The sequence below is a fragment of the Miniopterus natalensis genome, chromosome X (assembly GCF_054644295.1).
Source record: "Miniopterus natalensis isolate mMinNat1 chromosome X, mMinNat1.hap1, whole genome shotgun sequence".
Taxonomy (NCBI): domain Eukaryota; kingdom Metazoa; phylum Chordata; class Mammalia; order Chiroptera; family Miniopteridae; genus Miniopterus; species Miniopterus natalensis.
The window spans coordinates 76,145,676-76,167,518 of NC_142103.1; the positions used below are offsets into that span (position 1 = coordinate 76,145,676).

General features: G+C 43.4%; 1 protein-coding gene across 2 annotated transcripts; it reads right to left on the reverse strand.

Annotated features, from left to right (window-relative positions):
- Window positions 1-406: 406 nt before the first annotated feature.
- On the reverse strand, window positions 407-16,649 carry CHST7 (carbohydrate sulfotransferase 7). 2 transcript variants are annotated; one of them, XM_016218493.2, is made up of 2 exons: window positions 15,126-16,649; window positions 407-1,394 (listed from the first exon to the last, which is right to left on the reverse strand). In XM_016218493.2, exon 1 carries the CDS (start codon window positions 16,615-16,617, stop codon window positions 15,157-15,159), a length of 1,461 nt encoding a protein of 486 aa, XP_016073979.2. In that variant the 5' UTR covers window positions 16,618-16,649; the 3' UTR covers window positions 407-1,394; window positions 15,126-15,156. The 2 variants fall into 2 exon arrangements, with proteins under 2 accessions (XP_016073979.2, XP_087685652.1); XM_087829526.1 differs by lacking the exon at window positions 407-1,394 and adding an exon at window positions 4,897-4,946.
- Window positions 16,650-21,843: the final 5,194 nt, after the last annotated feature.

Sequence of the window (21,843 nt, forward strand, 5' to 3'; positions counted from 1 at the left end):
AAAATAGGGTCTAAAAATCATGGCAACAGATTTTTGAGATTTAAAAAATGTGTCTTGCCTGGCCAGACATGGCTCAGCGGTTGAGCATCGACCTAGGATCCAGGAGATGGCGGTTCGATTCCTGGTCAGGGCACATCCCCTGGTCAGGCCACATTCCGGGTTGCGGGCTCGATCCCCAGTCAGGAGCGTGTAGGGGGCGGCCGATCGATGACTCTATCATCGTTGATGTTTCTATCTTTCCCTCTCCCTTCCTTTCTCTGGAATCAATAAAGATATATTTTTAAAAAATAAATAAGTAAATAAATAATAAATAAAATTTAAAATGTGCCTTGCCCTGGCCAGTGTGGCTTAGTTGGTTAGGCATTGTCTTGTGCACCAAAAGGTTGCTGGTTTGATTCCTGGTCAGGGCACATGCCTAGGTTGTGGGTTCGGTCCCTAGTAGGGGGCAAGCAGGGGGCAGCCATCGGATATGAGATCGATGTTCCACTCTTACATCTATGTTTCTCTTCCTCTCTCCCTTTCTCTTTTAAAAATCAATAAAAAATATTTTTTAAAAATGTGCCTTAGGGTTAAAAGAACCACTTTAAACTTGATCTCTGCCTGTGAGTTTTCCTGGCCTGAAACAGTCTTTAACAGGTTGTGTCAGATAATTGCTAAGAATCTTGAACCCAACATACAGTTTCCTTTATAGTCTTCATATTACTTTGCATGTAGACTAGCTCTTCATAAAATCCAAAGCTTCCTAGCCAAACAAAACAAATCCTGTCATTAGCATGACTCCAGTCATTTAATAGAATAATTACAAAAACACCAGATAGAACAATTTAAAAGCAAAAATTTGTTTCAGTTCATTAGGGTTCTCTCACCCTAAAGAGAGAAATTACTTTTTAAAAATCAGTTCAGGAGTGGTGGCAAGGGGAGCTATTTGAAGAAGAGCTGGATAAGTTGCATTTAAAACAATACCACCCATACTTTTTATTTAATATTAAGTAATTTAATCAAGATACACAGGACTGCACTTGGCCCTTATTCACATTGATGTTTTGTCCAGACATCTGCTGATGGGAAATGGTACCAAATCATGTCTCTTCTTTGTTGTGAAGACACCTTGTTGAAATGGCTCCAGCTGAGGCAGGTTCAGGCTGGGAACCAAAGCCCTTCCTATTTTATTGCCATAATATCCACATTGCACTGTCACTTCCTTACTGGAAACTTTGTTTCAACCAGTGTGTTGGTCATTATTTAATAAGTTCATGATATTCCTGCTCTGCAGAACTGCACAGCAGTTGGTACCAAATCAAGTCCCAGTCTCTGACAGTGTAATAAATTGATTCCACAGTGTGGCTTCTCAGTGCTGGGCAACATGCTGAGTGCCTCAGTTCATGATGACTGACCTGGAAGGAAAGGAACAAAGGATGTTTGAACTTCAGAACACCAAAATCCGCAAACAGAAAGCCCGCTGAACCCTGACGATATAAGGCCTCTTAAATATGAAACCTTTAATCTTCCTTAACTAAACTGCATTACGCAATGCTGGAAACCCATGCAGAACCAGTATCTATCATTTCTGCTTTGTGAAGACACACCAGGAGTAAATATGACCCAAGAGGTGTTTGGTGAGGATAAAGATAGGAAACAGATGGGGGCAACTCTGTCAGTATGACTGTGCTTTCTGCAGCTGCTGCTGTGGGGTGCCTGCTAAGGAGAATAGAGCTTTCTGAGACTTGCTGGGTAGAGTGGGGGAAAGAGCTGGTACTGAAGCTGTACCTTTAGGCATCAACCATATAACCACCCATCCTTCACTTGTGTATTGGTTCACATGCACAAAATAAATCCTGCCAAAAACAATGGGCTGTTATGTACAACTGAGGCTGTATACAAGCAACGAGTGCAGCTTCCTCTGAACTTTTTTCTTCTTTCATTAAAACACGCTGATATCACTGTATGGGAGCGGCAGAAAGTGGGCTGAATCTGGGTGTTTATCACAGTTTCTTGTGATCCTTCCTCTGATCCTGGATGTGTGCCAAATTTGACATTACTGTTTTCTAATGTGTTGAAACTGTTCATCATCTTAATAGAATACTGATGCAGAGTTTGGGAAGGATGCACTTTCAACATGATTGAAAAGGTGCAATAAAGATTCACATTAAGCATTAAGGAAAAGCTAATTTCATAAAGGCCTTTCCGTGAACCTTTAGTATTCTGTTAATACAGGTTATTTACATAAAAAGAGCCACCATGTCAAATTTCAGTATAATTTACTTTAATTTAAAAAAGCAATTTCCAGATGGGCTAACTCTGGTTCCAGATAAGATGTAGTAAATACATTTCTCCTTATTCCTCCCACAATGTATAACTGAATCCCCAAACATGATACATAAAACAAAGATAAGACTCTAAAGGGTGAGGAAAGGAAGGCGAACTGACTAGAGACATTGGGTAATGAGGAAACCATAGCTGTGAGTTCCCTGGGTTTTCCTTTGGCCTCCTCTATATCCTGGAATGGGTGCAAAAGAAGCCCACAGAAATTATCCCCCCTCCTGTCAGTAGAGGCCTAATGGGAAGCCAGGACTTCTGGACTAACATCCCCACCTGGCAGTAACTAGATGATGCACACCTTCCTCCACCAGTGCAGTGTCAGTGGAGGTCTGCTAAAATAGAAGATTTACATAAAATTCAGAGATTCATCACATATATTCAAATGTTCAGGATACAATGAAAAAAATTACCTGTCAAACCAAGAAACAGGGAAATTTAAACTTGAATGAGAAAACACAAGTGACAGATGCCAACACTGAATAATGAAATTATCCAAAAAGGATTTTAAGCCGCTATCACAAAAATGCTTCAGTTAACAATTACAAATATACTTGAAACAAACAAACAAAAAAGTATTTCTTGGCAAATAAATATAAAAAAAGAACCAAATGGAAATTTTAGAACTGTAAAATTTTACTACTGTAACATAACCAAAATTTTAAAAGCTCACTGGATGAGCTCAATGGCAGAATAGAGATTCCAGCGTAAAGAATTAGTGAATCTGAAAATAGAACTATAGAAGTTACCCAATCTGAGCAACAGAGAGAAAATAGAGTAAAAAAGATGAGCAGAGCCTCTGAGATCTGTGGTACTACAATAAATGATCTACTGTTTGTTTCATCAGAGTTCCAGACAAAGGGGGAAACAGACTGAAAATGGAAAGTACTTGAATAAATATGGCTGAACATTTCCCAAATTTGGAAAAAGACATAAACATACAGGTTCAAGAAGCTGAAGGAACTCCAAACAAAAACCCAAAGAAATATACAACAATATACAGCTTTCATTAAAACATATTGCTGTGTTACTGTGTGGGAGCTGTGTCTCACAAATTTTGATATAATGTTACTTATGGAAGTGATTTGAATGTTAGTGGATTTCATATATGAAACCATGGAGGCCAGAGGAAGTGGCATAACATTTTCCAAGTGCTGAAAGAAAATAACTGTCGCCTCAGACTTAATATATTCCATGATATCCTTCAGGAATGAAGGTGAAATAAAGACATGCTCAGGAATAGATCCAAGATGGCGGTGGAGTAGGTGAAAGTTACACTTACCTCCTCCCAGGAAGAGGATACAAATAAGTGGAAGCATATACTATGCTCATGGATAGGAATAATTAACATTGTTAAAATGTCCATACTATCCAAAGCAATCTGTAGATTCAACACAATTACTATCAAGATACCAATAACATCTTTCAGGGAACTAGAACAAATAATCCAAAAAGTTATATGGAACCACAAAAGACTGAATAGCCACAGCAATCTTGAGAAAGAAGAACAAAGTTGGAGGAATCACGATACCTGATAACAAACTATATACTACAAGGCCATTGTAATCAAAACAGCATGATACTGGCATAAAAACAGACATATAGATCAATGGAACAGAATAGAGATCCCAGAAATAAACCCATGCCTATATGGTCAATTAATATTTGACAAAGGAGGCAAGAACATACAATGGGGTAAAGGTATTCTCAATAAATGGTGATGGGAAAATTGGACAGGTACGCGCAAAAAAAAATGAAACTTGACCACCAACTTACACCATATGCAAGAATAAATTCAAAATGAATAAAAGACAAATGAAAGACTTGAAACAGTAAAACTCCTAGGGAAAAAAAAAAGGGGCAGTAAAATCTCAGACATTTCTCTTGGCAATATTTTTTCTGATATATCTCCTCAGGCAAGGGAAATAAAAGAAAAAATAAGCAAATGCACAGCAAAGGAAGCCATCAACAAAATGAAAAGACAATCCACTGAATGGGAGAACATATTCACCAACAATACATCTGATAAGGGGTTAATATCCAAAATTTAGAAAGAAGTCATACAACTCAACACCAAAAAAACACACAGACACCCACAAAAAACACCTCACAATCCAATTTAAAAACAGGCAAAAGATACCATACAGTCATTAATCAAAAGAAAGAGTGGGCCCGGCCGGGCGTGACTCAGCGGTTGAGTGTCGACCTAGGATCCAGGCGATCGGGGTTCGATTCCCGGTCAGGGCACATGCCCTGGTTGCAGGCTGCAGCCGATTAATGACTCTCTCATCATTGATGTTTCTCTCTCTCTCTCTCTCTCCCTCTCCCTTCCTCTCTCTGAAATCAATAAAGATATATTTAAAAAAAAAAAAGAAAGAGTGGTTATATTAACTTATATCAGATAAAATAGACTTTGGAGCAAAGAAAATTACCAGGGACAATGAGACAGTACATAATGGTAAAAGGTTCAACCCACCAACAACACATAGCAATCCTAAATGTGCATGTATGCAGCAAAACAGAACTTGAAACTTCTTAAAGCAAAACCTGAAAGAACAAAAAGGAGAAAAAGACATGCCCACCTTTATAGTTGGAAACTTCAAAATCTCTCTCAGCAATTGATAGAGTTACTAGACAGAAAATCAATAGTGATATAGAATAACTAAATAATACCATCAACCAAATGAGATTGAATTGACATGTATAGAACACTATGCCTAAATAATGGTAGAAACACATTGTTTTTAAGCATACATGGAACATTCACAACCTAGGCCATATCCCGGTTCATAAAACTAACCTTTCCAAATAGCTAACACCTTTTTGGAAAAGAATAAAGTAGAAATAATTACACTATTCACTGTTAAGCTACATCTGACTACATTAATTAAAACAGTGTGGTATTGGTGGAAGGTCAGATTCATAGATCAATGGAGAAGAAAAAGCCCCCAAACAGACATACATGTGTATAGCTAACTGATTTTTGACAAAGGTGTAAAAGCAATTCATTGGAGGAAGGATAGTCTTTAGACATCCACAGGCAAAAAACTAAACCTTGACCTAAACTTCACACTTTATACAAAAAATAGCTCAAAATGAACCACAGAATTAAATGAAGGCATAGATAAGCTTATCCTAAAATTTATAAGGAAAGACAAAATAGAAAATGTAGAACTTTTACAAGAAAACATAGGGGTGGGATGGGGTGGGTTATGTGACTATAAAGAGTTTCTTTGTGCTGATGGAACAGTTCTGTATCTTGATTGTGGTGGTGTTTACACATATCTGTATGTAATAAAATTACACAGATCTATGCACACAAATACACTCAAAAGGAGTGCACATAAAAACTGCTGAAAACCAAATAAAGTCTATAGATTGTACCAATGTAAATTTCCTGGTGGTGTTACTGATCTACAAACAAGATGTTACCATTGGGGGAAGCTGGGGGAAGGGTACACTGGACCTCTTCGTACTGTTTTTGTAACTTCCTATGAGTGTATAGTTCTCTCAAAATAAAACATTTTCCTCTGTCACTGTTTGTGCAATGTGTTCAGCTCTCCATTTGGGTTGTTTTAAAGACCTGGAAACAATTTGAAAGTAACTCAGGATGGGTTTCTGTCAATGACTAACCAAGTGCTAAATGCTGCCAGGTCAGATCCCAAGTCCCGACAAACATTTATGGAGATGCTCTGGACTCTTTAAACCCTTTTATTTAAAATCTCCTTAAATTTTTAAAAAATTTACCTGGAAAACTGCTTTTCACTCAAGTTCAAATTTTGTATTAAATCACTGGCAGTACAAGGTGGGAGGAGAGGAGGGACAGGAGCTCTGAAAGATCTATTACTGCCTCTGGGATATTTGAAGGACTGTTCTGAAGTCCTACTAATCCTGGTTGGGAGGCAACCTCACAAGGCCCTTTCTGTCTTCACAATAGAAATGGGTTCCTATCCTCCCGTTTTGGTCTCTAGTTCCTGAATGTCATGGAACTAGGGCAGGGATGTTCATATACCTTTCAGTTCTGATTTATATCTCCATGGAGCCTGTAGCCAAGTAGACTAAAAAAACCTGTTAACAGATTTCCTACCACTTTCAATATTTTTGTTGTGTTTAAAATATAAACATGTCTGAATTATTAGGGCGATGTTCCTCAAAATTCTTAAGCCCTCAGTGTTTTAGAAATAGGATTAAAAATTAAATTAACTCCAGACCCCACTCTTCTTAATACTATGGGGCTCTATTCAGTTGGAGCTACGAATTACTCAACTTTGGGTGCATTTAAGAACCAAACACTCAGTTTATCAGCCAGCTACAGTGACCAAATAGCTAGCCTTGCCCTTTTTTCCAACTACTAGATGTCTGACAATGAAGAATTAAATGTTAAGCTACTAAACTTCTTGGTCAAAACTATTTCCACTCACCCAGAGTTTGGGAAGAATAAAAATGTTTGTTACTGCGTGAATCACCTGAAATGAGTGTAAACCCTTCTGGTCATTCCTAAGTCAAAAGTATTTAAAGACCCTATCTTGTATGATAATAAAAAATAGATAATTTAAAAAATTGTCTTAGTACAATTAATTTCCAGATTTATAGAGATTTTGTTAGATAGGACAAGGATCTCAAGGTCTGGGCAGCTCTAAATGTTATTTCTTGCTAAATGTTAAAGTATAGCACAGTATTTTGCAGGTGCAGCAGTGAACAGGATGAGCTGACAAGGAACTCAAAGGGATGAAAGTTAGTCAACTACAAAGAAGAAATCAACATATAATTGAGAAAATAGTGCACATAATCAATGGCTAAGCCTCCCTTCAGGGAGCCAGAGCTTTGGATATGACTCTCCTGTGTCCCTTACTTGCTGCAAGTAAATAAAACTACCTTGCAACAACCACGTCTCATTTTTTAATAGAGTACCCCAAGCGGTGAACCCCTTGAGTTCGGTAACAATTTCTGTATGTCCTTGTTTTGTGAAGTGTGCATAAAAGGGCTTTTAAATCAGTGGCATTGAAATGTGAAGTCATTCCTTAATACTAAATTCACAAATTCCTTTGCACTTAAGAAAAAAAAAAAAAAGGATTGTTTACTTAAAGATTCAGTCATACTCCAATGAGTTGAGTGTATTTTTTGGCCTTTAGTACAGTTCCCCTGAGTATTTAAATGACCAGCCCGGCCCTAAATGCAGCTGGGTGACCTCCTAATAGCCTCACTGCCATCAAAGGGACATGGGTTTTCCCTGAGGTTAAAAGTATTTCTCTTCCCCTTTGACTGTTGAGAAATAAAAATAGAATTAATTTAAAAAGCATTCAATCGTGCTAAGAGTTTTGTTGTTCTTTATTTTCAGCCAGCCATCTCTTTTTTGCAAAATAGTCCCCTTTGCTATCTTTAGGCAACATGTAACTTTTTTGTTGTTTGTAGAACCTGAAAAATGTATTGTTTTCCTTTATTACATCTGTGTCGGTGATATCCTTTATCAGAACAAGAGACAGCATCTGCTTTTATTGCTTCTAAAATCTGTCTATTTAACATATGCTAAACTCCATGCTGTATGAAAGGAAGTCCTATTTTTAAAACATTATCTTCATCTTAGTATTTTTGGCTTACTGTTCCCATAATCTCTCCAAGGCAGTAATGTGTCCTTTTTGGTAAAATCTGGTCTTAGTCATGGGGAAAGTGACTTTGAAGTTCACCTTATCTGTATGTGTGTAAGGACTGCTTTAGTTAGCTTCCCAGTTCACGCTGGGGGCTGCTCATAACTCTCTTTAGTTCATCATCTTTACAAAGAACTGTTTTGCACCCCTACTGGCTCCCCATACCTTATGAATGTCTCTGTAATGTTCTGTGTCAGACCTTCATTTAGCCTGCTTTCTCTGCTTTGGAGCTGCTGGTTACCACACCCAAATGATCTTAATCACACAATATTAATCTCTTCAAACCATCCCGCTAGGCATTTGGATTTCAGGCCAGATGAGAGGCTTCTTGATGGCAGAGCCCAAAGACTGCCCTGGGCCCTCACAACTCTCCCTGTGTTAACAGAAAGGGCTTCCTTTACACGAGTAAAAACATGTCTCAGTGGCTATTTTTGGCATGCGACTCTTTAGGGGAGGAGAATCTGCTCATTCCAAACATGGTCAGCATGTAAGTCAAATGTGGTGGTTGTTTTTCACAGCTTCTTAATCCTCTAATTTAAAAATATCCACTGTCACTCCTGGCAGGGTGGCTCAGTTGGTTGGAACTTCGTCCCATACACCAAAACGTTGCAGGTTCGATTCCCAGTCAGGGCACATACCCAGGTTGCAGGTCTATCCCCAGTCAGGGCGCATGCAGGAGGCAGCCGGTGGATGTTTCTCTCTCACTTGATGTTTTTCTCTCTCCCCCTTCCTCTCTCTAAAATCATATCCTCAGATGATGAAATATATATATATATATTCACTATCAGCTGATGCTCCAATTTCTTCCCAGCATCTAGCATGATGGTCTCTAATGTGAACAAGGCTAGCTGCAGAAATGTCAAACTGGGCCACTGGCTTGGTGCCTGTGGGCCAAACAGGGCAGGGAGCAAAATTGAAGGACTCCAGTTCTCATGAACACATCACTGAGCTCTGCAACTTTTCTCCAGTTGAAACTGCTTTCTATTCAGCTCCCAATAATGAACTTGGACCAGGATTGTTTCTTAGTCTCTACTGTTATTCCTCTATACTGCACCTAAGCAGAGATGTTCCTTTCAATAGAGCAAGTTCTTTGGTTCCACTACGAAGCAAGAGGATGAGGAACCAGGAGCCCTCATAGAGAGAGAGTCATTTATTCGTCACCTTGTTCAACTAGAATGTCAGACACAAAAAAGCAAGGCCGGTTTAGCTTTTTTAGTTTCATTCTTTTCTCTGTTGCTCATGCTGAGCCTGAGAAAAGGCACATTGAGGAATTTTAAGCCAGCTGCTTATAAATGTTTTTTTGAAGAGCATCACTGCCAACTATTTATATTACATTTGTATTCATGGGAAGAAAATCTCTGCCCAGACTAAAAAAAACACAAAAAACCTCTGAAAACTCTCTGAATCCTGCCCCAGCAACTGCAAATGGACATTTCTGCCCTCCCCCAGACTACAAGGACAGCTCTCAGGAGCACAGAGAAAATGTATGAAGAGTTAAACCTTATTTAAAATCAGCCTTATCTCCCCAGTGATAGCATCCTGAAATAGGTGAAGTTCAAGTAAATAGGTACAACCCACTGCATCAGTACCAGAAGGCCATCTTAACAAGAAACTTGCTAAAACCTGATGGCATCTGTAAGTGTGGTTTTACAAAGGGATGATCATTTTTATTTTAAAATTTATCCAGTCCTTTAAAAGAATCACAGAAGTGACACTTTCCCAAATACATGTGGACTGGGGAAGGGCCAAGAAGTTGATGACATCTTGGCATCCTGGTTCACACCTAAGATGCGAAGCAATCATGCATTGTCTGAGATGAACTGTAGGGACAGAGAGAGCCAGGGTGTTGGGAAAAAGGATTTTCCATCCACCAGACTAGCCAAGATGAAAAAAAGTAGATAAAAATCCATGTCATTGAATGTCTAGAAAACAGACACTCCAAAGAACAGCTCATGGGAGTGAAAGTTGGTGCAACTTTGAAGAACTTTACTTCTTCAAAATGTACAAAGCATATACCTTTTGCTACATAAGGTCACCCTCCTTAGATCTCAACTTTTAAAATGTTAAGGAATTAAAACTAAAAACATTTAACTACCTAAAAGGCTATATTTTTCTGTTTGAATTTGCATAAAATATTTCTAGACATATATTACAAGAAATGTAGTGGTTGCTTCTAGCAAGTGAGACTGGCAAGTATTTTGTATCTTTCCATACTAATGAACTTTTTTCCACCACATGCATATATTATTTCTTAAAAATTTTAAAACACTAGTTTTAAAATTGACAGCACCTGATTTTATTTATTTATTTTTAATCCTCACCTGAGGATATTTTTTGCATTGCTTTTCAGAGAGAGTGTAAGGGAGAGGGAAGGAGGGGGAGAGAGAGAGAGAGAGAGAGAGAGAGAGAGAGAGAGAGAGAAACATGGAGGGAGGGAGAGAGGGAGGGAGGGAGGGAGAGAGAGAGAGAGAGAGAGAGAGAGGAGAAACATCGATGTGAATGAGACACATCGATTGGTCTCCTCCCGCTTGAGTGCTGACCAGGGCCGGGGATCGAGCCTGGAACAAAGGTACATGCCCTCAGCCGGAATTAAACCCGGGAACCTTCAGTCTGTGGGCTGATGCTCTAACCACTGAGCTAATCCAGCCAAGGTGACAGCACCTGATTTTAATCCTCTGGCTGTGTTATCCTTGACAATTACCCAATCTCTCTGAGCTTGTTTCACCATCCCCATAAAATGGGGATACTATCTCCCTCTTAAAGCTAAGATGGGGACTAACTCAGACAATATGCATTAAGCAAGTAACACAGTGCACAAAATAGGCACTCAACAAATGTAACCTCACCTTAGCACCAAGAAACCTTGGAAATCCTCTTAATTCAACCTCCTCTTATTATTAGTAAGAACACTAAAGCCAAAAAAGGTTTAGGGACTTGCCCAAGGTCAATCAAGTAGTCACCAGGAGAGCCAGGCCCTGATGTCTGGGTTCCTGCACCCCATTGTGAATGCTGATTTCATATGTGCCAAGGAATGACTCGGTTACTACATTATAGCCACATGTAACTATGAAGGACCAGCCTTTTCCTCTTCCTGGCCCACAAGACTTCATGAATCTTCATGATTTTTCCTAAAAACCAAATTCACCATGAACTGATGGGGTCCTGGCCTGGGAAGGCAGCCCCAAGGGAGAGCTCCATGAATGTCCTGATCAAAGGAAGCACTAACTCCACAGGGAAGAAATAAGGATTTGGATATGGATGTGCTTTTAAAAATTGTTCGCACCTTACTGCAGCCCTGCCACTAAGGTACCTATCTATGTGTGCACGCACCCACGCGCACACACACGCACGCGTGCACTATCATTCCCAACTTCCAGCCCTCTGGCATGAACACAGCACCCACAATGCCTTCCAACTAGGAATTTAAACAAATTTTCCTGAATGAGAAATTATATGTAAAGAACAGTGTTTAACAAATGCCTGTTCATAGGCGGTCTGTGTTTAAGCAAGAGGTCCTCCTTTCAGGGATATTTATACACATGCTGTTTGGAGCATAATAACCAGATTAAAATGGAATGACTTTCAAAATGCTGTTAGGGATTTTGGTGGTGGCTGGTCATTTCTTTTTCTGTTTGGATGATTTCCTTAGAAAGAAAGCATCCTGATTGTTGGGAATTAGGTTACAGTGCACTTCTCTCCTTTCCTAATTTCATTCAAAGAGTCCATCCATCTTGTCAAGAAAAAAAGGCCAAGGTGTCTTAAATGCCTACAGGAATGAAATCCTAGGTCCTAGCAAGGCTACAGGTCAAAGGGAGACAGGCTGAAAAGGATAAAACAGCACATCAGTCTGCTCGGAACCGTAGTGGATAGTGTACAACAATGGATTATTAGTAGTGGGTAGTGTATGACGATGGATTATTGGAGTAGTGGAGAGTGTATGACAGTGGATTATTAGATAAGGAGTACAGACAACAAAGCATTTGAAGGAATGTGAGAGGGTGATAAATGGATCTGTGAATAATTTAGGATGTTTTCCCCTTTTCATATTAACACCCTGCATCTGCTTGGAATTTCACAGTTCCAAGTTCTTTCACATAAGTTACTGTGGCAAACAGCTCACTGCTCATTAACAGCCCCTATCCTGATCTTGTTCCAGAGGCAAAGACCTAGCCCAGGGGATGAATCATGACTGGTCTAAGTCAGGGGTCCTTAACTTATCTGTACAGTACAGTCACCTGGGGAACTTTTTTAAACACCCCAATGCCTGCACCCCACCCCAGACCAATTACATCAGCATCTGGTGGTGGAGCTCGGGTATTGACATTAGAAACAAAAGCTCCTCAGGTGAATGTAATGTGGTCCAAGCCACTCATGGCCATCCTAGTCTCTCACCAATTTTTGGGCTAGGGTAGGCCATGTGATCCAGTCATTTCTAGCCAGTTGAGATGTAAAGGAAAAGTATAACCACACTGAAGGAAAAGTTTCTATAGCCAGATTGAAGGAAAGAAAGACAGATAAGGGAAAACTCTTCCACTTGCTAATCAGTTTCCCTCCTTTCTGCATCTTAACAACCCTGAATAGTTGTGTGAGGAAACAATGCTTGTTTCTGAGGCTATCACCTTGTGACAGTGGGAAGATAAGCTGATGAATAAACCCAAAAAGATGTAAAAGATGGAAAGAGCCTGGGTCCTTGGTGACTTGACTGAGGGTGCTATCCAGCCTTGAAAAAATCACACTGACTCCCTCCCGGACAAATCCTGGTTGTCAGGTATAGACCATCCAGAAGTTACTCAGATTAATTAATGTGTAGCCCTTCTTCACTAATGAGCTAAGGTCATGCTCAGATGCCCCGTGAGAAGGATGGCCATGGGGAGGATGGCTTAGAGTTACCAACTTTCCTGTGTAGTTGTTATTGGCAGCTCAGGGATATTTTATTGATTTGTTCAGTGGTTGGAACATATTAGTAATAAAGCTAAATGTGTTTCCCACCCCATATTAGTCTCAAAGCCTGACTAGAGTGCCAAAGGTGCTGCCAGGGGCCGCTAAGGGGGGCAGGTAAAAGTGGGTCATAATGGAGAAATTCTGAGCTTTGGGGTTGAACACCAAAGCTGCTCCACCCTCACCAGCCCAGGTGTGATTTCAGGTAAATTACTTGACTTCTCTGAGTCTTGAATCCCTCACCTGTAAAATTGATAATACTTCAAAATAATGATATATGTACAGTGCCCAACTCAATGTATGGCACATAAGGATCCATTCCCTTCTCTTCCCTAAAGTAGAGTGTGACAGACTTTTAGAAATTCATCAGTGGGTCAATAATGTTGGTGGAGACATGGTAAGTGTCCAATAATTCCAGCAGAAATGTGGGAGGAAGGGATTAGTCACCAAAGTTTGGAAGAGCCTAAAACTGGCTTCCAGATTTCCCTGAAGCCTTGCAGAGAAAGCCCTGTTGGTCTTTCAAACAGCAGCACCAATGCTTTCCCCCATAGTCACCCTCACAGACTCTAAGCTCCTAGAGGACGAAGCCTTGTCCTCTAACCCTCCTTTCTATTCTCTTTCTTACCCTATCCCAGTCAGCACTCAATAAATGTTAATAAAAATGGGGAAAAAGTGAAAATTTCTGGGAGATTGTCAGTTCTTAAAGCCATAAAATGCTGCAGCATTTGCCCTGGAGAGGGGTTCCCTCAGGCCTCTAAACGAGGGTTAGGGACCATTGTTACTTACATCTGTAAATACAGGATTAACACATGAAAGGATGTTTTTGTTAAGATGTGACAAGTCACCCAGTGCCTTACCTTCCTTTATTCTGGAAATCAGGAAGGAACACAGACTTCCTAGCAATTACACAAACTGACGAAGAAACCACTGGGAGAACAATCAGCTAGCGTCCAAATCTCTCTGAAACCTGACTCTATTAACAACAAAATCCACCTTCATTAACATCTTCAAATTTGTCCTCAGAGCTTCATCCCAGGGGAATAGTGAATTACATTATAAAATAATGAATGGAAACTTAAGTCACTTCCGCCCACCCTGCACTGCTTTTCCTCCTCCTCTGGACTGCACAGTGCAGAAAGCTGCACCCTTCCAACTGCTACAAAATTTGGGGAAACCCATCCCCGTGTCACTAACTAGACTCCTAAGGTGAGCACCATGCAGAACAAACTCTTCCCCTGACCAAAGTACAGGCCATACACTGACCTAGACACTGAACACATTTTGAGATCATTTAAACCCCATTTTAGCATCTCAGGATATATGCTTTACAGAGAAAGAACGCAAAGCTCCTTCTGCAGTTACAGCCAAAGCTGCTACAGCCAATCTAAGGTTCCATCTCTCAAATGGATGGGGTGAAGTGAGGGGAAGGCCCAGCCCTGAGGTCTTGTCAGCAGTAGAGGAGGCTGACCAGGCAGCTTTTGGGAACTGATGTAAATAGGATATGGTCAAATATCCTGCAAACACCAGCCATGGGGGTGGGGAGAGACTCCACATGAGTCAAAAGGAAAGCTAAGTCCATTCTACACCACTATACCAGAGCCTAAGACACACATGGGCAAAAACTGATGCAAGGGAGGCCTGACTATGCCTGTGTGCTTGGGAAGTCAGAAGTAAAGCTCTGGCGCCTGCATATCAGAGACAGGTAGAGGGAGAGAAGAAATATGAAACAGATTGGGGGAGTCAATAACTTTCCACCAAACCCTGCTTTTGGCTTTCTCTGTGCCTGCAGACACTGTTGCAAAAAGTTTCCCCATAGGACAGACTGGCGTCAAGATAAAGTCATAATCGTCAATATCAAATGGTCCCCCAAATCCTATGCTTTTCATGCCAATTCCTAGTCTCAAATTCCATTACTATTTTTCAAACCTTCTCTACTCACCCCAGACCTCTGATACCCCTCTTCCCTCCCCTCCCCCAATTCTCAACAGATGATCTTATCTCCTATTTCATAGAGGGGACTGGGAGTACAGAGACCTGAGTTCCGCCTCAGCCATACTTAATCTGGAGATCCCGATGACACTTCCAAATTCTGCCAGCAGCGCTTTCCCATCACTCAAACCTATTATGACAGGGTGAGATCGGGGACAGCATCGCTCTCTCCCCTGCAGGCTGGTCCAAGCTCCTCTAAGACCCTTCCTTGCCCCTCCCTGCCCCAGGCCACCTTACCCGGATCCACCCCCAGGACGCGGACGGGCGGCTACGTGGCCCCCTTGGCCTCCATCTCCTTCAGTGTCTCCTCGTCCAGGGCTGGCTTGGGGTCATCCTCTTCTCCGCTACGAGGGTAGGCCAGCAGACGCATGGCTGGAGCGCAGGCCGCCTCCACCTGGCGCACCTGCTCTTGGCTCAGGCGCTCACGCCAGGCGTGCACAGCCTCCCGGGCATCGCGCGCAGACAGGTGGAAGGGCCGGTCCGCGCCATAGGCCGCACCGCGAGTCATGTTGAGCGCGAAGTTGTCGAGCGCTGCCAAGGCGCGCAGCCCGGCAAAGCGCAGCAGGCGGCGTAGCTGGGCCCGTGGCTGCCGCACCAGGTCCTCGTAGCGCAGCCTCAGGTAGCGGCGCCTCAGCCAGGCGGGCGCCCCGCGGGCGAAGAGCAAGTCGCGCAGCCAGGCTTCACAGATCACCTCCAGCGCACCGGTCAGGAAGAAGTCGGTGCGCGGCGCAGCGGGCAGCGCGCGGGATGAGCCCCCAGGACGAGCACCCACACCATGTGCCAGCAGCACGCGGTGGAAGCGGTCGCCCCTCTGGCGGGTGCGCAGCACCTGGATGCTCTCCCGCAGCAGCCCCTGCCTGGATTTGAGGCGCGAGTTGTGAACGGCCCGCGGGTCTCGGAAAAGCTGCACCACCTTCAGGTTGAGGCCTGGATCACGCAGCAGGGGCACCAGCACGCCCAGGTCCAGGAGGCGCACGTCCTTGATGACCACCACCGGGTACTTTCGGCACTCGGCCTCCAGGGCGCGCAGAGCCACAGGTGGGCAGCTACGCTCGCAGGCAGCGTCCTCGACTAGGCCAACCTCTGCCCGGGTACGGGTCGCGCCGGGGCACAGGGGCGGCGAGCAGATGACCTTATTGGTCCGCCAGCGAAAGAGAGTGGCCGTGGTGAGATTGGCTGAGCCAGGAGTGCGCGCGGCGGGGTCTCCTGGCGGAGCGTACAGCCGCAGCACAGAGAAGTCACAGCGGAAAAGCGAGCGCAGCATGTCACGCAGCGCGCCCTGCAGGCTCTCAGCGTCTCCCGGATACAGCGCCTGCCAGAGATGCCACATGGGCTCGTACAAGTAGAAAACGTCCGGGTGCTGGTTAAAAAGCTCACCGAGGAACGACGAACCTGTGCGCCAGGTGGCATGCACATAAATGTGCTGCTTTAAGCCAGACACCGTCTCCCCGACGGCACTGCTGAGGTTGCCGGGGGAACCCAGGGACTGGCCTGAGTGCCCCTCAGCTGCGGGCTGCGCCTCGGCTCCCTGCTCGCGCTCTCCCGCTGCCGCCGCCTCCAGGCTCCACACTCCCAGGCTGCGGTGCAGGCCTTGGCAGTGTCCGGTGCCCTTGTCCCCTTCGCGGCCTCCGTCCAGTACTGAGGGGACGAGCAGCAGCACCAGCGTGTACAACACCAGCAGCAGCGCAAACTTGCAGTACTCCCGCCGCCGCCGCCGCCGGCCCTTCATCGTTTACCGACACCCTAGAGCTAGTGGGGACCCCGTCCTCTCACCTTCCTTAGAAACCGCGTCCCGAGTCCGCTCTTCCGGCCCCTTTGGGCCCCTCTGAGCCGGGAGAAGCAGAGCCACCAGGGCTATGCATCCACAAGGGGAAACTTGGGAGCGGGTGGTGCTAGGGGCGGCGCCCCTGCGGTCTGTTGGCTCAGCGGCTGGAGAGTCGCCTATTGGCCGCCTTGGCAGCCGCCCGCTCCGCCCCCAGTTTCTCCCCGCCTCCCTACCCGCCCAGATTCGCCCACGGATCTGCCAGATCTGAGAGGAGTTGCAGCGGGGTGGAGTCGCAGTCTGGGATGCACCGAGCCAGACCCCACCTTTCCCCAACCCTTCCGTAATGAAGTCAAGTCTTCTTGAATTAACTTCAGGCAAGGGAGGGGCTCGAGTGTACGGAATGTACCCAGTGACCAGATGTGGACCCCACCCGGAGATCTCCACTGCCTCTCTTATTACATGTCCCCTGCCTGGCCATCCCTGTGATAGACAGACTCGCTTCCACACTATTTAGAGTTCCTGGTCACTAGCTACATCAAGTGCCCACATCAGCCCCAGGATGAGTGTAGCTGAGTTCTGGATGGAGAATCTCTCCACTTAAAGTACACGATTGTGCCCTGGCCCGGTGGTTCAGTTGGTTGGAGCGTGGTTCCATACACCAAAAGGTTGCGGGTTCCATCCCCTGTAGGGCGCTTATGCAAGGCAGTCCATCAGTGTTTCTCTTTCAAGTCGATGTTTCCCTCTCCCTTTCTCTCTCCCTTCCTCTCTAAAATCAATAAAAACATATCCTCCGTTGAAGATTGGGGAAAAAAATAAATGATTGCACATTGCATGGGGGTCCAGAGGAACTGGAGGCACTACTGCATCCACGTGGTGCATATAGTTATTAAGGTGTAGTCTTTGTGAAATTTCAAGTGTTATGTTCCTTAGGGTTTTGCCCCCTAAGGGGCATGCACATTTTACAGACATCCTGAGGATCTGTTTACTCATTTCAAAAATATGATGATTTTTAGTGCCTCTGTACTTCCGAGTGTTGTGATATTTTGGGGTCATTTGTTACTACAGCATAACCTAGACTATTCTGACACATGTGAACAAAAAACATTTACAAAATCAGAGTGGGAAGATGGTTGAGTTTCTCAGGAGCTCAGTGTTTACAAGGACCCATAAGCAGAGACATATACTCAGGGATGGGTGAAAAAGTGATAGCACATCCAAGAGGCAGATTAAGCTTAGAGTTCCTGAAATCCAAAAGAAAACTAAAAAAGATAATTTTTGCTCTGTTTCAAGCAGGGTAATGAACAAGAATAATGAATACCCTTTTGGAGAAGGTGTTGTAAGGTTAATGGAAGATATACAGCTAATCTCATCACAAGGGGAAAGTGTTCAAATTGGAAACGTCAGAACATCTCCAAAGATTTTCTTCAGTCTTTTTCATCACAGAAACTACTCTACCTATGAAATCGCTAGCTCAAGCATCCACTTTCTGTCCACAGTTCCCTCTCCCTTCAGTCACTTGTTCAAATCCTCTCTACTCTCCAACCGCATTGACCACTACCCTCCACTTCTTCTCATTTTCATACTCAGCAAAGAGACCCCAGACCATTACACTTCTGCCAATAACCTAAACACTGTGGCCCTCTGTCTTTTCATTACTTATTTAGAAAAATTTCCCAAACCCTCCTTTAGGCTTTCTGTATGCCTGCAAACACTGTTGCAAAAAGTGTCCCCAGAGGACAGATTAGCATCAAGATAAAGTCATAATCATCAACCTCAAATGGTCCCTGAGGTCCTGTACTTCCCAAGTCAATTTCCAGGCTCAAGTTCAGTTATGACTATTTCAAACCTTCTAGGAGGAGAGGTCTACTCTATTTAGACCTTTGATACCTCTCTTTGCCCTCTACCACCCCTCCCCATCTCAACAGATGACCTTACCTTCTGACTTCATAGAGAAAAATGAAACTATGTTGGATAAGCTCTCACTTTCCACCACTAGACCCATATATCCACTTACATCTGTACCCATCTTCTCCTCTGTGGCAAGAATATTGTTTTCCAATATTAATCTATAACTTTTTCCTTCCCCATGTTTTTACTTCCACCCTCCTCTCCTCTTTTAAGCAAGTAGGTAACTCTGTGCTCACCTGAGTGGAGAGATGTGGTTGGGCAAAATGCAAAAGGTCACCAATGTCTTATTCCAAAGGTCTAAACTCCAGTAGAGTGTGGTAGGTTTTAAAAATAACCACAAAGTTTCATCCTCCTCTCTTTACACCCTTTGGCAATATCTACCCACACCGACTCTGGGATGACCTTGTGACTTGCACTGACCAATGGAACAGTAGCAGATATGACACAGAGGCTTGGAAAAAGCTTCCACTGTGGAGATTGCCCTCTTACTGCTCTTGGGAGCCCTGAAGTTGCCGCTTGAGGAAGCCTGAGCTAGCCACACGGATCAGAGAATAAGCCTTTCCAGCTGAGTATTCCCAGACCAACCAGCCTCCCAACCACCAGACAGACGAGAAGGGATATCCTAGACTAGTGCATCTCAAACTTTAATGTAGACACAAGCTCCTAGGGATCTTGCCAAAATGCAGAAGTTGGCTCATTAGGGGTGGTGTCAGAGAGTCTACATTTCTAATAAGTTCCTTGGTGCTGCTGGTCTGAAGACCACACTTTGAATAGAAAGATGCTACTCCTTACAGCCCCAATTGAACTGACCCAGAACAGAAGAACCACCTAGCTGGCCCACTGAGTTATGAGAAATAAGAGATGTGGGTTGTAAGATACTAAGTTTGGGGGGTGGTATGCAGGAAGAACTAGGTGATATAGGCAAGGTGTGAGGGCTTAGATGAAATGTCTTGGAGAAGTAGGGAAGAGCCGCCCTCCATTGGCCCTTCCCCTAGGCTAAGGATTGCTGAAAGGAGAGAGAGAATTCTATGGGCTCCACAGCCGAGAGCACCTGAACTCTACTTCCTAGCAATGCATCAAGGAAGAGCAGGACTCAAGGGGGAGTGGTTGTATGGTTTATCTTGACAGAGATGATCAGAGGCGAGACACTGTTTCAAACCTTCCTGGGCCCCAGGCACAGCTTGGGGGTAGCAGAAGGGTCACAGAGATAGTGATGGTTGACATTACTGGGGTAAATATTGTGAACCAAAATCCAATGATCTGAAGACTCTAGATCAACAGTACAGCCCTGAGAGTAGAGATACCCTAGGAATCTCCAAGGCAAATTGTTAACCCAGCAGAAAGAGAACTTAATCAGGCATAAAGTTGTTTTCTATAAAAGTGATTTCTAGCCCGGCCAGCATGGCTTAGCGGTTGAACATCGACCTACGATCCAGGAGATCGCGATTCTATTCCCGGTCAGGGTATATGCCTGGGTTGCGGGCTCGATCTCTGGCAGGGGGTGTGCAGGAGGCAGCCGATCAATGACTCTCTCATCATTGATATTTCTCTCTCTCTCCCTCTCCCTTCCTCTCTCTGAAGTCAATAAAGATATATTTTTTAAAAAAGTGATTTATCACTTTTTTAAGTTAGTGGACCTACTACCTTTTTCTTTCTTTCTGGCACAGTAGAGTAGGCACAGTTCCTCTTACTGCAAACCACTTCTCCTTCCTGTGAATCCAACCATACCCTCTTAACAAGATGATTCTCACCAGGGTGAGAATTAAACATAGTTACATGGCTCTCTTTTCAAAAAAGTCCCATTGATTCCCATCCTCCTCTGGCACAGCTGCTGCTTACACATACAATGCTTTCATAGGAATCAGAAAGTACCCCCTCCAGACAGATACATTTCAAAAAGGGACCTCACCACATTGAAAACAGTACCCCTTCTTTCATGCCACAGTCCCAGGCCACAGTTTACAGTTGGAGTGCAGAGCTTAGCTGGATTCCAGCCTGCATTTCCATCCCTCTGCCAGACACCCTTGGCACTCCCTTGCTCTGCTGCCACTGTTTTCTTAATAAGTATTTTTAAAATATGTTTTTATTGATTTCAGAGAGAGGAAGGGAGATGGAGAGAGAGATAGCAGGAGGGTCACAGAGACAGTGATGGATGACATTCCAACCAACCAGCTTTCTAAGCTTATCAATGGCTTCCATGTTACTGAATCCAGAGGACATTATCATGTCTCGCCTTATTTGGCCTTTCAATAACATTGAACACTGTTGACAACTCCTGCCTTCAAACCCATCTTTAAATGTTTATGACATCACTCTCATCCAGTTCTCCTTCCATTTCAGAGCACAGCATTTGAGAGACTGGGCTCTGTAAAAGAGTAATCTTAATAGTACCTATCTTGCAAGCTTATTTTAAGAATTAAATTTTATAAGATAGATGGGTAGGTAGGAAGGTAGGTAGATAGATAGATGATAGATAGATGATAGGTAGAGATAGAGAGGTAGAGAGATAGAACAACAGTGCATGACATGGAGTAAGCTTCAAGTATTATGAGTTACGGTTACTGTTGCTATGGGAAACTCATCCTCCTCCACCTGGTCATTCAATGTTAGAATTCCTTCAGGCTCAGTCATAGGCTCTTTTTCTTCTCACACTATGGTCTCTTCAATAACCCTGGATCAACGTTTCTGTCTCAGATCTCTCCTTGGCACTCCAGACCTAGAAATCCAGTTGCTTATTTGACATTTCTTCTTCTTTTTTTTTTTCTTTTTCTGGTGAACAGCATCCTAATTATCTCTCTTTTTAAAAAATTTATCTTTATTGTTGAAAGTATTACAGATGTCCCCATTTCCCTCCCATTGATCCCCTTCACCTGGCATCCCACCCCCAGGTCTTCCTAACACTATTGTCTGTGTCTATGGGTTATGCATATATGCATATAAGTTCTTTGATTAATCTCTTCCGACCCATTCCCCTACCCCCACCTTCCCTCTGAGATTCCTCAGTCTGTTCCATGTTTCTATGTCTCTGGATCTATTTTGCTCATTAGATTCCACATATGAGCAAAATCATGTGATATTTGCCTTTCTCTGACTGGCTTATTTCACATAGCATAGTACTCTCCAGGTCCATCCATGCTGTCCCAAAGGGTAAGAAATCCTTCCTTTTTATACCTGCATAGAATTCCATGGCATAAATGTACCACAGTTTTTTATCCACTCATCTACTGATGGGCACTTGGGCTGTTTCCAGATCTTAGCTATTGTAAATTGTGCTGCTATGAC

What these genes read in the sequence shown, in the direction of transcription:
- CHST7 (XM_016218493.2), bottom strand. Translation starts at nt 16,617, where the DNA reads ATGAAGGGCCGGCGGCGGCGGCGGCGGGAGTACTGCAAGTTTGCGCTG.